This window comes from Corylus avellana, chromosome ca5 (genome assembly GCF_901000735.1).
Source record: "Corylus avellana chromosome ca5, CavTom2PMs-1.0".
In the NCBI taxonomy this organism is placed as follows: domain Eukaryota; kingdom Viridiplantae; phylum Streptophyta; class Magnoliopsida; order Fagales; family Betulaceae; genus Corylus; species Corylus avellana.
Genome location: NC_081545.1, coordinates 10,838,708 through 10,851,028, shown reverse-complemented (window position 1 = coordinate 10,851,028; position 12,321 = coordinate 10,838,708). Strand labels below are relative to the sequence as shown.

At 39.1% G+C, this 12,321-nt stretch overlaps 1 protein-coding gene across 1 annotated transcript; it reads left to right on the top strand.

Annotated features, from left to right (window-relative positions):
* Window positions 1–10,980: 10,980 nt before the first annotated feature.
* LOC132180548 (ethylene-responsive transcription factor 9) lies at window positions 10,981–12,092 on the top strand. Its single transcript, XM_059593422.1, has one exon. It carries the CDS (start codon window positions 11,175–11,177, stop codon window positions 11,826–11,828), a length of 654 nt encoding a protein of 217 aa, XP_059449405.1. The 5' UTR covers window positions 10,981–11,174; the 3' UTR covers window positions 11,829–12,092.
* Window positions 12,093–12,321: the final 229 nt, after the last annotated feature.

The following is a 12,321-nucleotide window of genomic DNA, read 5'->3' as shown; positions in this document are numbered from 1 at the left end:
AAGTCCAATATATTGTGTGTGTGTGTGTGTGTGTGATATGTGAGATTAAGGATTCTTGCAAATTGCATTTACAAACATAAAAAGTATGAAGTTAAACGTCCAAATTGGCATGAGTGAGTTACATAATTTGCATGACTTTATATTATATATAAGACTAGGCAAGAGCAATTTTCATTAATAATAATAAAAAAAAAGTATGGCCAACCATCCACTACTAAAACAAATTTCAATTCTTCTTTAGCAAGCCAGAAATTTCATTTCACTAAATAATTAATCCAAAATGGCATTGGGAGCAAACTTACAATGGTGAGAGAATCCAACAATTACTTTATATATAATAGAAGCATGACTAACCATCCTTTGTTATAATATTTTATATTTCTCTTATTTTATTTCCTTCATAAGGTAGCCTTCTAGAACCCATCCCCGATGGATCGATTGGATGTGTTCCATTAGGATACTTTGGCCAGATTTTGAGGGCATGTTTGAAGATATTATAGGATTTGATTTGGTTGTAATGTATTGTAACCATTTGGGTGTGGCTCGGCCACCCTCATCTGGCCGAAATAGGTGTGAGCCACCCCATCTAGTCGGCCCATGAGAGTGGTTTAGCAACCTCCAACGGGCCAAATGGTGGTGGGCAAAATCACCCCCAAACCCTTTGCACTGTTAGTGAACCACCTTCAGGCAGCAAAGACTCCACCTATGCATCACAGTTATCATCAAGGACGTCTCCGTCATACATATCAGATAAACCAGTAGAAGAGAATTCAAGATTTGAAGAAGGATAAGATCTATTATTTATCTTTATCTTTTGTTAGTTTAGATAAACCTTCACATTTCAAATGTATTGTAGATCAATATCAACTCTTTGTAACTCATCTATAAATATATACGAATACCCAGGTTTTGATTAAGTTAATCAAAGCTATTTCTTCTCAAATTGCTTCATGGTATCAGAGCCTTTCTAGGCTAACACCTTTTACGTATCCAATGGCTTCTTCTTCTTCTTCTTTTGTTGCCTTCCCTTCTACCCTACCAACTCCCACCCAACTTATCAAGCTCACCAACACCACCTACATGCAGTGAAAGACTCAATTGGTTCCCATCTTGAAAACTTACGATCTCGTGGGCATTGTGGATGGATCTGACACTTGCCCACCAGAATTCTTGACTGATGAACTCAGCAAGATTATCTCCAAACCATAATACTCTGTTTGGGTAAGGAAAGACCCATTCATTTTGAGTTGGATTAATCTTAATCTCTCTGAATCAGTGTTTTCTACGGTTTATGGACTGCACACATCTGGCAAGTCTAGCTCGCCTTGTCCACTCAATTTGCGTCTCAATCAAAGTCACGGATCTCTCAGTTGAAGCGTCAACTGCAGACCTTGCATCAGGGCTCCAAAACGTGCACTACTTATCTAAATTTTGCCAAAACATGTGCTGATCAACTAGCAGCCACATGCAAACTTGCTGATGATGAAGATTTAATATCCCACATCATGAGTGGTTTAAACCCCTCCTTCAACTCCTTCATTACCACTATAACTATTGCCACCTGTAATACTTCTCTGTCCTTTGCTGATTTCCGTGTTGAACTCCTCAATCATGAAATGATGTTGGATCGCCAATCTACTCCATTCGACAATAACTCATTCGCTCTCTATGGTCAGAAACTGGGCCACCCCTCTAGCAACCCATCTGGCTATTCATCAGGTAATTAGAGGGCCAAACCACAGTATCCTCAAAGGTTCTCTTAGTATCCTCAAAGGTTTTCCCAATATCCTCAAAGGTTTCCTCCTCGATCAAACACTAGCAAGACATCCACAGGTATCATTCCGATGCCCAACTAGCGGCCTATTCAACAAAGGAGTTCTGGTGGCAACACTGCTGACCCTCAGTTCAGCATCCTCAACCGCCCCCTTGTCAAATCTGTGGCAAAACTAGTCATTAAGCGTTGGACTGCTTCCACTGGATGGACTATGCCTATCAAGGGCGTCATCCTCCAACATAGCTTGTTGTAATGGTCTCTCAGACCAACATGTCACTTGAGGATCAACAATGGCTTGCTGACAGTGGGGCTAATGCCCACATTACCAATGAGCTCGAAAACTTGTTCATTCAAGAGCCTTTCTAGGGACATGATTCTGTAGCAGTGGGGAATGGAGCTGGTCTTGTCATAGCAAATATGGGTTCATCTACACTTCTCTCTTCAACTTCTCTTAATTCTTCCTTTAAACTTAAAGACATCTTACATTGCCCTGCTGCTTTTACAAATTTATTGTCTATCCAGAAATTTTTCAAAGACAATAACTATTTCTTTATTCTAACTGCATCACACTTCTTTGTGAAGGACAATCAGACAATGGCAATTCTTCTGGAAGGCAGGAGTGAAAACGGCTTGTATCCCATGCGGTTGCAGAAAACTCTCTTCAAACACAATTGTAGTTTTACTGCTTTTCTAGGTTTAAAAACCACACCTTCTGTGTGGCACTCTAGATTAGGGCACTCTTCATTTGTAACAATGTCTAATGTAATAAAAATTCATCACTTACTTGTTTTAAGTGATGCTCCTTTGAATAAACCTTTCTTTTGTAATTGATGTCAAGTTGGTAAAGCAAAGCTGCAACCATTTTCTTCATCTAGTCGTATTTCAAGTGCTCCATTAGAGTTGATACACACAGACATATGGACTTCTCCTATTACCTCTTTAAGTGGTTGCAAATATTACATAATCTTTGTCGATGATTTTTCTCGCTAGACATGGTTTTATCCCCTCCACACTAAATCTGAGGCATATGACTGTTTCGTCAAATACGAAACATTGGTTGAAACTTAGTTTTCTTGCAAACTCAAAAGCCTTCAATCTGATGGCGGAGGCGAATATAACTCTCTTCGCTTTTCATAATTTCCCTTTTAAACATGGTATTCTCCATCGCAAGTCATGCCCACGCACGTCTCAATAAAATGGACTTGCTGAGAGAAAACTTCGACATCTACTTGAAACTAGTTTAACATTACTTGCCCACTCAGGAATATCCAACAAATTCTGGGTTGAGGTTTTTCTTACTTCTACATTTATCATCAATCGCTTTCCTACTGTGGTCTTCAACCATACCTCATTTTCAAAAATTATTCAACACTACTCCAGATTACAAGGCTCTTAGAGTGTTTGACTGCAAGTGTTTCTCCTTACTTCGACCTAACACATCACATAAACTAGAGTTTTGATCCAAACCCTGCATCTTTTTAGGATACAGTCGTGCTAGATATAGGTGCCTTGACCCCTTCACTAATAAGGTTTATCTTTCCCGAAATGTTGTGTTTGACGAGAGTTCTTCTCCTGCCAAAGATCATGGCCAGCTGCAACTGCCTTCCAAGATAAATGCTTCTGCTGATTTGCCCTTTCTACTGTCGGTAAGCTATCCTCTCCCACCCTCTTTGTCCACTGCTCAACAGAATTTCGGGTCACCTACTCATTCCTTTGGTGCATTTATTGTACCTACTGTCCAACCAATTGTTCCATCTTCGAATTCCACTAGGTAACTTCCACCACTTTACCTCCCATCTCTACTAATTCGTCTATTGTACCTGCTGTCCAACAGAAAGAAATTGTTGTCCATTCTCCCATAGAGTCCAGTCCTTCCTCTACTGAGTCCACTCTTTCCTCTCATGATATTATCGAATCCATTTTATCTCCCCCACATCATCCAATGGTTACTAGGTCTCGTACAGGCTCTTTGAAACCAAAGTCCTTTAATGAATTTCAGTTTTACTACAACTCTAGGAATCCTCCAATTGCCTTTAACACTTCACTCTCTGTTTCTGAACCCACTTGCTATTCTAAGGCTGCTACTGATCCTCACTAGAGAGCTGCTATGGCATCAAGAATTTGATGCTCTTATGACAAATGCCACTTGGACTTTATGTCCTCGTCCATTACATCACAACATAATCAGAAACAAATGGGTTTATAAGATCAAACAACATGCTGATGGCTTCATTGAACGATTCAAAGCATGCTTGGTAGCCAAGGGCTTTGATCAAAAGAGTGGGATTGATTACATGGAAACTTTTAGCCCAGCCATAAAACCGTCTACTATCCGTATTGTATTGGCATTGGTTGTTCAACTAAATTGGGAAATTTGGCAATTGGATGTCTCTAATGCATTTTTGCATGGTTTTTTAATGGAAGAGGTGTTCATGGAATAACCTCAAGGGTTTCAAGACAAAGATCATCTAGAATTTGTTTGTAGATTGCACAAGGCTACCTATGGCCTCAAACAAGCACCGAGGGCTTGGTTCACTTGTCTCTCCACTACCCTACTTGATCTCGGCTTTGTGGCTTCCTTGGTTGATAGTTCCTTGTTTACATTTATGCATAGTGATATCAAAATTTTCATTCTTATTTATGTAGATGACATCATAATAACGGGTACTCACAACCAAGTCATTGCTTCTCTATTCAAAAGTTACAGATGAAGTTTCCTCTCAAGGATTTGGGCATTCTTCATTTCTTTTTAAGAGTTCAGGCTACCTTTTCTTTAGATGGACTCCACCTCTGCCAGTCAAAGTATATGTCTCACTTACTACACAGGGTTTGAATGCTTGGTTCTAAGCCTTTTAAATCTCCATGTTCATCTGGTGCGAAACTTTCTAAATTTGATGGAGAGCTGCTACTGGATCCGTTTGAATATCGCCATGTGGTTGGTGCACTCTAGTACTGTACACTTACTAGACCTGAGATAGCCTTCTCAGTGAACCAACTTTGCCAACACATGCGTTCTCCATCCTCTACCCACTGGACTGCTGCCAAGCGGGTTCTTCATTACTTGAAAGCTTCACCTGGTCATGGTCTCTTCTACTCCAAAGGTCCCCTTCAACTGCAGACTTTTTGTGACTACGACTGGGCTGGTAGCCCCGATGATCGATGTTCCACATCTGGTTTTTGTGTCTTTCTTGGACATTGCCTTTGGTCTACTAAGAAGCAGTCTGTCATGTCTCTCTCGAATACAGAGGCTGAATATCGAGCAACGGCAATCACCACAGCTGAACTTTATTGGTTAAGGATGCTTTTCAAAGACGTTGGTATACCCTTGCCCCACATTCCTATTCTGTGGTGCGATAATGTGAGTGCTTTGGCCTTGGCATCTAATCCGGTGCACCATAGTCTAACCAAACATATAGAGATTGACTACCACTTTGTGAGAGAAAAGGTAATCAATGGTGATATATTAGTAAAGTATATTTCAACACTTGATCAGGTGGCTGACATTTTTTCGAAAGGGCTTTCTTCTACACGGTTTTCACTTCTCAAATCCAAGCTTCTGGTTGCTCCTTCCCACCTCAGCTTGCGGGGGACTATTAGTGAACCACCTTCAGAGAAGACTTCCATATCACCTTCAGACAGCAAAGACTCCACCTCTGCATCACAGTTATCATCAAGCATGTCTCCCTCATACATATCAGATAAACCAGTAGAAAAGAATTCAAGATTTGAAGAAGGATAAGAAGACTAATCTATTATTTATCTTTACCTTTTGTTAGTTCAGATAAATCTTCACATTTCAAATGTATTGTAGATCAATACCAACTCTTTGTAACTCAACTATAAATGTATACAACTACCCTAGTTTGGATTAAGTTAATCAAAGTTATTTATTCTCAAATTGTTTCATGCACCCCCATTTTGGCTAGATGGGGGTGGCTAGCCATGTGTACATGGTGCAATTTTGGAATGTTTGCACCAAAAATGTACGTGCAGTGAGCCATTTTCCATCAAATAAGATGGAATTGGTTAACAGAGTGGCAAGATTGAAAAATGGGTGAAACTTAAGCGTAAAATATATTTTTCTAAAAACAAAATTCAAACTCAAACTTTCAAAATATATTATGGGATTTGATTTGATATCCTCTACATTTTGTATTCTGTCAACCTCTTATAAATATGTACGTACCGTGTGTATTGTAAATTCATCAAGTAAATAAGAGTAAATTATAGCTCTTGGGAATTTATCATGTATGAGTAAGTTATTGACCGAACCAAGTAAAATTATTTGTATTTATTATATTATTATGCTATTTCCTTTCATTTCCTTAGTTAGCCTTTTTTTATTATTATTTTTTATTATTTTTATTATTATTTTTTTTTATGGTATATGAGCTAAAGGTTACGGCAGCTTTCGATTCTATGGATTCCAATTTCGTCTCACCATTTTGTCTATGATTTTCACATGATATTTGTGAACAAAACGATATGTATATGCATGAGTCTATTTTCTTCTTGCCTTCACCACCAAGCCTTGCAAACATCGTAGACAAAACATCTTAGTTTGCCCATGAGACAAGCCTTGTTAGACTCCCAATCCTGGAGGCCATAAAAAATAAAGGGGAATCGGAAGAATCTCAAAGATTAAAATAAGCTTTTACAAAAGTGACTCCAAGCCCAAATTGGTGTCCTCGATCTTAAATTTAATCTATCTGTATTTCGATTAGCTTCATTCTATGCTCCTTTAAATTGCATACATATCTATAAAATAAAAATAAAATAAAAAAACAAAACAAAACAAACAAACAAACAAAATAATAATAATAATAATAATAATAATAAAAAAAAAAAAACAAAAAACAAAAAAAGCCAAGTTCCCAATTTTTTGGCCCTTGTTTGGCACATCTTTTGGCCTTTGTTTTATTGTTTAAAGACTCAAGTCTGACCTTTTGTGGTATTGTCTGAAAACTTATGCCCATTAAAGGCCCACAGTTGGCTTGATCATTTTAACTCACAGTTGGCTATCATTTTGGCCCATAGCTAGTCCTATTTTGGCATCTTGTTTAGCCCAAGTGTTTCGGCATATTGTTGTTAAAAGCTCACCTCTCATCATCAACGTCGGCCACCATCTCTAGCCTTTGCCACCATCCGCTACCATATTTAAAAATAAAAAAAAAAGGTGAAATTCACTTTACCACCTAAAGTTTTAGGGGATTTTCAATTCGAACCCCAATGTTTAAAAATTGGCAATGTACCCCCCTAATATTTCAAAAATTTTAAATGAATAAGAACAAAATGTAGCCCTTGAGACTTTATCTTAAGTTATTGACCGAACCTTGTAAATTTTTTTCTCTATTTTATTATTCCGTTATTTTCCTTTAATTTTCATAGCCTTATGTTTTCTTTCATGGTACCATACCTATAGGCTAACGATAGTTTTCGATCCTATGGATTCCAATTTTATTTTTTTATCTTCTTCCTTTTTTTCATCTAATCGTCTTTTCTCTTATTTCCACATAATATTAGAGAACAAAACGATATGTACAACAGTACGAGTCTACTTTCTTGCCTCCACTACCACACCTTGCAAACATTGTAGACAAACATCTTGGTATGCCCATTGCTAGGAATAAGATTACGAATAAGATATTAGCGCAGCAAAAAAATCAAATTCTCATGCCCAAGAACTCTTTATGAATGGGAATATTAGTTTTCTTAAGGAATTGTGCACATAAAGAGAAAGAGAGCGGGCTGCTATAAAGAACAAGAGAGAGATAAGTATAAAGAGATAAGAAAATAGAGATTAGCCGTCATCTTGTCCAAGCAAAAGAAGACTTTGTATTTCGGTCTTTTGTATTCTTTTTTGAGAAATAATCTCTAGTGTATAATAGTTTGATTTTGGTGCATTTGAGTTTTGGGTTAAGAGTGATTTTCTCTCTACTATATTTTTTGCACTCCATCTTTCGTAATGAATTTCTTCGTGATTGCCTCCGCCAGTGAACATACTTCACATTAAGGAAACCTCTAAAATCTTGGTGTTATTTTGTATGTGATTGTTCTCGTCTTATTTACCGTAATTCTGATCATTTTTGCACAATAATATAGCTCATAATCAGTCAAGCATCAAAATTCCAAGTTTTATCTTTTAATTATATGCAATGGGATGTTCTTTGAGAGATTTTTTTTTTTTGAAAGGGAAAACATTACATACTCATTCATTGATAAAAGGTCGTGAGCAAGAGCTCTTACAAATAGAGCAAAAAGCTCTGAAGCAAATCATAGCCGAAGCTAAAGTTACAGTGATCAACTAATCAGGCCGAACAAAGGCAACAACATCCGCTAACCTATGACTATTCATCAGGTTTAAGATCAGATCTGCACCAAACAAACACCATCCAATGCATAGGTAGCGCTTATTCCTCGGCCAAGAAACCTCATGCCGAAACTCATCCTCCTCGACCCAACAGCCAGGATTAACGTTCACATTCACAACCCAAAGGTCTGGACCAAAAGCAAAACGGGCAGATCATAGAGGGAGGACAGAGGCTTATTACAAACAAAAAAACAGGAAAGAAAAAACGTACAGGGAAATAAAACAGGAAAGTAAAATGCAAATACATAGAAAACAGAAATACAACAAAAGGAGGCCCACAATACAAGGAAAATAACAGGAGAAGCACACAAAACGGATGACAGCAGCCGGAAAAAGGCCGATTGCGTGCTGGCCAGAAACCAACGTGGAGGGTGGTGTTAGAAGCTCATCGCGGAGGGACGCGTGAAAAGACTCAGCAGTTGACGGTGGATGGCAAAGCAGACGCGGAGGAGATCGGCGACGCACTCAAAGAAACTGGGGGGAGAGTTTGAGTGAATTCCCCAAGAGCAGCACCCACAAAGTGTGCCAAACAAGCAAAAAAAACAATAAAGAAATACAAACACAACGAGAAGCAAACGGCAAACAACAGGCAAAAACAAGAAAGAAAAAAGGCACAAAAATAGAACATAAACAAAGCACAGTCGGAGCGACGAATCTGGTGCGAAAGGTGGGATGGAAGCTGATGGATCCGGAGAGTAGGAAGGCGGGGTACGCGTCAAGGTGGGTTAGATGAAGGAAGGGAGATCGAGCCAAGGCAAGCTAGTCCAAAGCCAAGCCTGACCTAGACAAGGTGCGACAGAGACAGATGGTGGTGGAAAAATCCGGCATAGTGGAGAACGGCTATGTGGGTACAACGACAAAGGGAGAAGGGAAAAACGCCAGAGAACATGACAAAAAGGAAAATGGGTAACACAGAAAGAGGTAAACCGCATAAGCCGAAGGAGGAGGGAGGAGGCAACGGAGCTAGGGCCATAAGTAAATAGGCTAGCTCACCGTACAGAGGGGGCGAGGGGAGGAGGGAGGCATCCAACGGCCATCCCTCCTCCCAAACTTGAGAGATATTCTATGTTATGTGCTTTTAACAAACTCTGGTTGTTACTCATTTATGGAAATATAAAATTAACCTTCTTATTGTTTTAAGGGATAAAGTCTTAGATTCCTTAGTCTTATTCTTTGAGAGAATTAGATGGGAATGAGCATCGAGGAATTAATAATTAGCTAATGAATTTTTTGAGACGTTGATATGGGCATAATCTAGAGATGAGACGTTGATATGGGCCTCAGTCTCGCGTAGTGGTCAATTATATCTAAATAATTAGCTTCAATTGTTCATTGTGAGTGGTCTCTGCCATTTTTTTTTTTTTAGCAAATACAAACAAAAGGGAAGGGTGCTCTCCGCCAGTTTAGTTGTGTAAAAATCAGCATCAAAACAAATGATAAAAACAAATAAATAAATAAAAAGAGAATGTGCAATGACTTGTGAGATGATCATTCTAGGAAAGTTGTAGCAATCTATTTTTTGCCATATTAGAAATGTCTTAAAATTTGAAAATGAGAATCACATTGCTAATAACAAATATGGAATAAACAAAAAAAAAATGGAATAAACAACATCTGTTGGGTGTCTATTTATTATTACTATTTTTGAACGAATCTTAACTTATCATCTATTTCTGCTAAGATTACTGTTAACATACTTTGTCAACTGCCCTCACGCGCTTGCCGGGCTCACTCTCCCCGTTCTCCAATCCCCCGGACAGCCCACTCTTATAACTTATTCCTTGTCCGCTCAAACCACATACGGGTTGATTCACGAACTACACACGCGCGTGGGAGATAACATGACATAAAAACGCGCACAGACAAAGCAAAACTCAAGACGGAGATAGAAAGGGGGATTAGGTGATCGCACCGAAACAAAAAAATGGTGCGCACGACACGGCTGTTCAGGACGAACGCGTCGGCCGCAAGACAATGACACGCGTCCTGTGGCTAGTGGGTTTCGTTCTCCACCTGTTGGTCCAAAAGCGCGACTCAAAAGGCCACCAAGGAATATGTGTGAGAGAGAGAGAGACGGCGGTATGGCGGATAATAAAGACAAGTACATGGAAGTGGTCGTACGTAATGCCAAAATCTCATAAAGGAGCGTATAATGCACGCTACTACGTATATATATATTTTTTTAATTGAACTAGGATATAAAAGTAAAAATAATTTGAAGTATTTTGTGTAATTTCTTAACCATTTTGTTAAAAAAAAAAATAGTGTTGAAAAGTATTAACAAACTAATTTTATCTCAGCCCAATGTTTTTAATAAAGAAAATTTGGTTGGAGCTTTCATTTCATTAAAAATAATGCTAGAATGAAGTTTTTTGTCCTAATTTTTAAAATTATTATTAAATTTTAAATAGTTATTATTAAATTTTAAAAACAAAAGGTTATCATTCTAGCATTACTCTTCTAAAAATCACATTTTAATTTAATAATTATTTTACAATATTGATATGATGATTAAAAAACAATCTTTTTATTATTATTTTATAATATTCCATCTATACATGCACAACTAACTAAAATTATAGTGTTGAAATTATTGACAAATATTCCATGATTCCATCCAATTTGATCGAGTGCTTTATACGCTCTTATCTAAAAGCGTGAGCACCAGCCACAATACAAGCCGTAACTACGGCTCGTTTAGGATGAAAGCCGGCACGGCAACCACTCGCCGCTTGCCCCGAAATTCCCGCGTGCCACGTAATCCCCAGACAACATCATCATAAATCTCACCCCCCCTACTTCCACTCTCTTGCGCTTGGGCGGCGCCTCTTTCTCAGTCAAATCCCTCGTTGACTGCTCCCCTCTCCTCCTTTTTTTTCTCTCTCGTAATTAATTAATTAATTAAATCTTAATCACAGACAACGCCGCTTATAAATACAACCCCCCCTCCATTTCCTCTCAATCACACACTTGCTTCATCGTCTGAATCTGATACTTCGTTATTTTGTTTGGCTCGCCGGAAAAGCAGAAATGGCTCTTAAGGAGAAACTTGGCGTTAAAAGGGGAAGTAAGATTGCGAACCCTTGTGGCAATGAGAAGGAGGTGCATTATAGGGGCGTGAGGAAGAGGCCGTGGGGCCGATACGCCGCCGAAATCCGCGACCCAGGCAAGAAGAGCCGCGTCTGGCTCGGGACCTTCGACACGGCCGAGGAGGCGGCGCGTGCCTACGACACTGCCGCCAGAGAATTCCGCGGCGCCAAGGCCAAGACCAACTTCCCTCTGCCGAACGAGGAATCACCCATTAACCGGAGCCCGAGCCAGAGCAGCACGGTGGAGTCGTCAAGCCCGGATGGGCCGGCGCGTGACACCACGCGCCCCCGTGAAACCGGCGGTGGTGTTGAGAGTGGTTTTGCTCCTGTGGGTCGTTTTCCGTTTCTCAATCAGCAGGCGTACGTGGTGGCGGGATATCCTCACGCGCGCCCGGTTTTGTTTTTTGACGGGGTTGGGATGCCTGGGTATGTGAGTCAGAGCTACCCGGTCCGGTTCGACGCGGGTCCGGCCGAGTTCAACTCCTGTGGGGTCCAGAGCGACTCGGACTCATCATCGATCGTCGATTGCAAGCCGAGAAGGGAACATCTTAATCTTAATCTTGATCTTAACCTTGCTCCCCCAATGGACGCTTGATATTGCACCAATTTTGTGATAATTGCAAGCAAAGTAGTGTTTTTTAATTGGAGAGAGATGGATTTATGTGGAAGTTCATCCTTCTATGTAAATAAATTACTTAGGAATTTAGTGTTGGCCAAAGCCTAGATGTGTTTTTGTTTTTTTGTTTCTTCTTCTGTTTCTCTTTAACAAAGGGAAACTATCACATTAATCTCTCCATATGTTGTAACCTCTCATTTTACTAACTTCTTAGTATTAAAAAAATTTATTTCTTCTTGATAATTTTCTTTTTTTGTGTGTTAATTATTTGCTTGTATTGTTGATTACTTGAAGCATCAGGTAAATCCAAAGTTGATAGTAATGCATTGGGAAGTACACAAAAAGATAAAAGATAATTTTAAAAAATAAATAAAAAAGAGAATTTTACTATGATCTTAACTGTTGTGCCTCGAAATTGCAGTCTATTTTTATATTCTTGGTAACAAAAGTATTAACAAAAACAGCAACATAT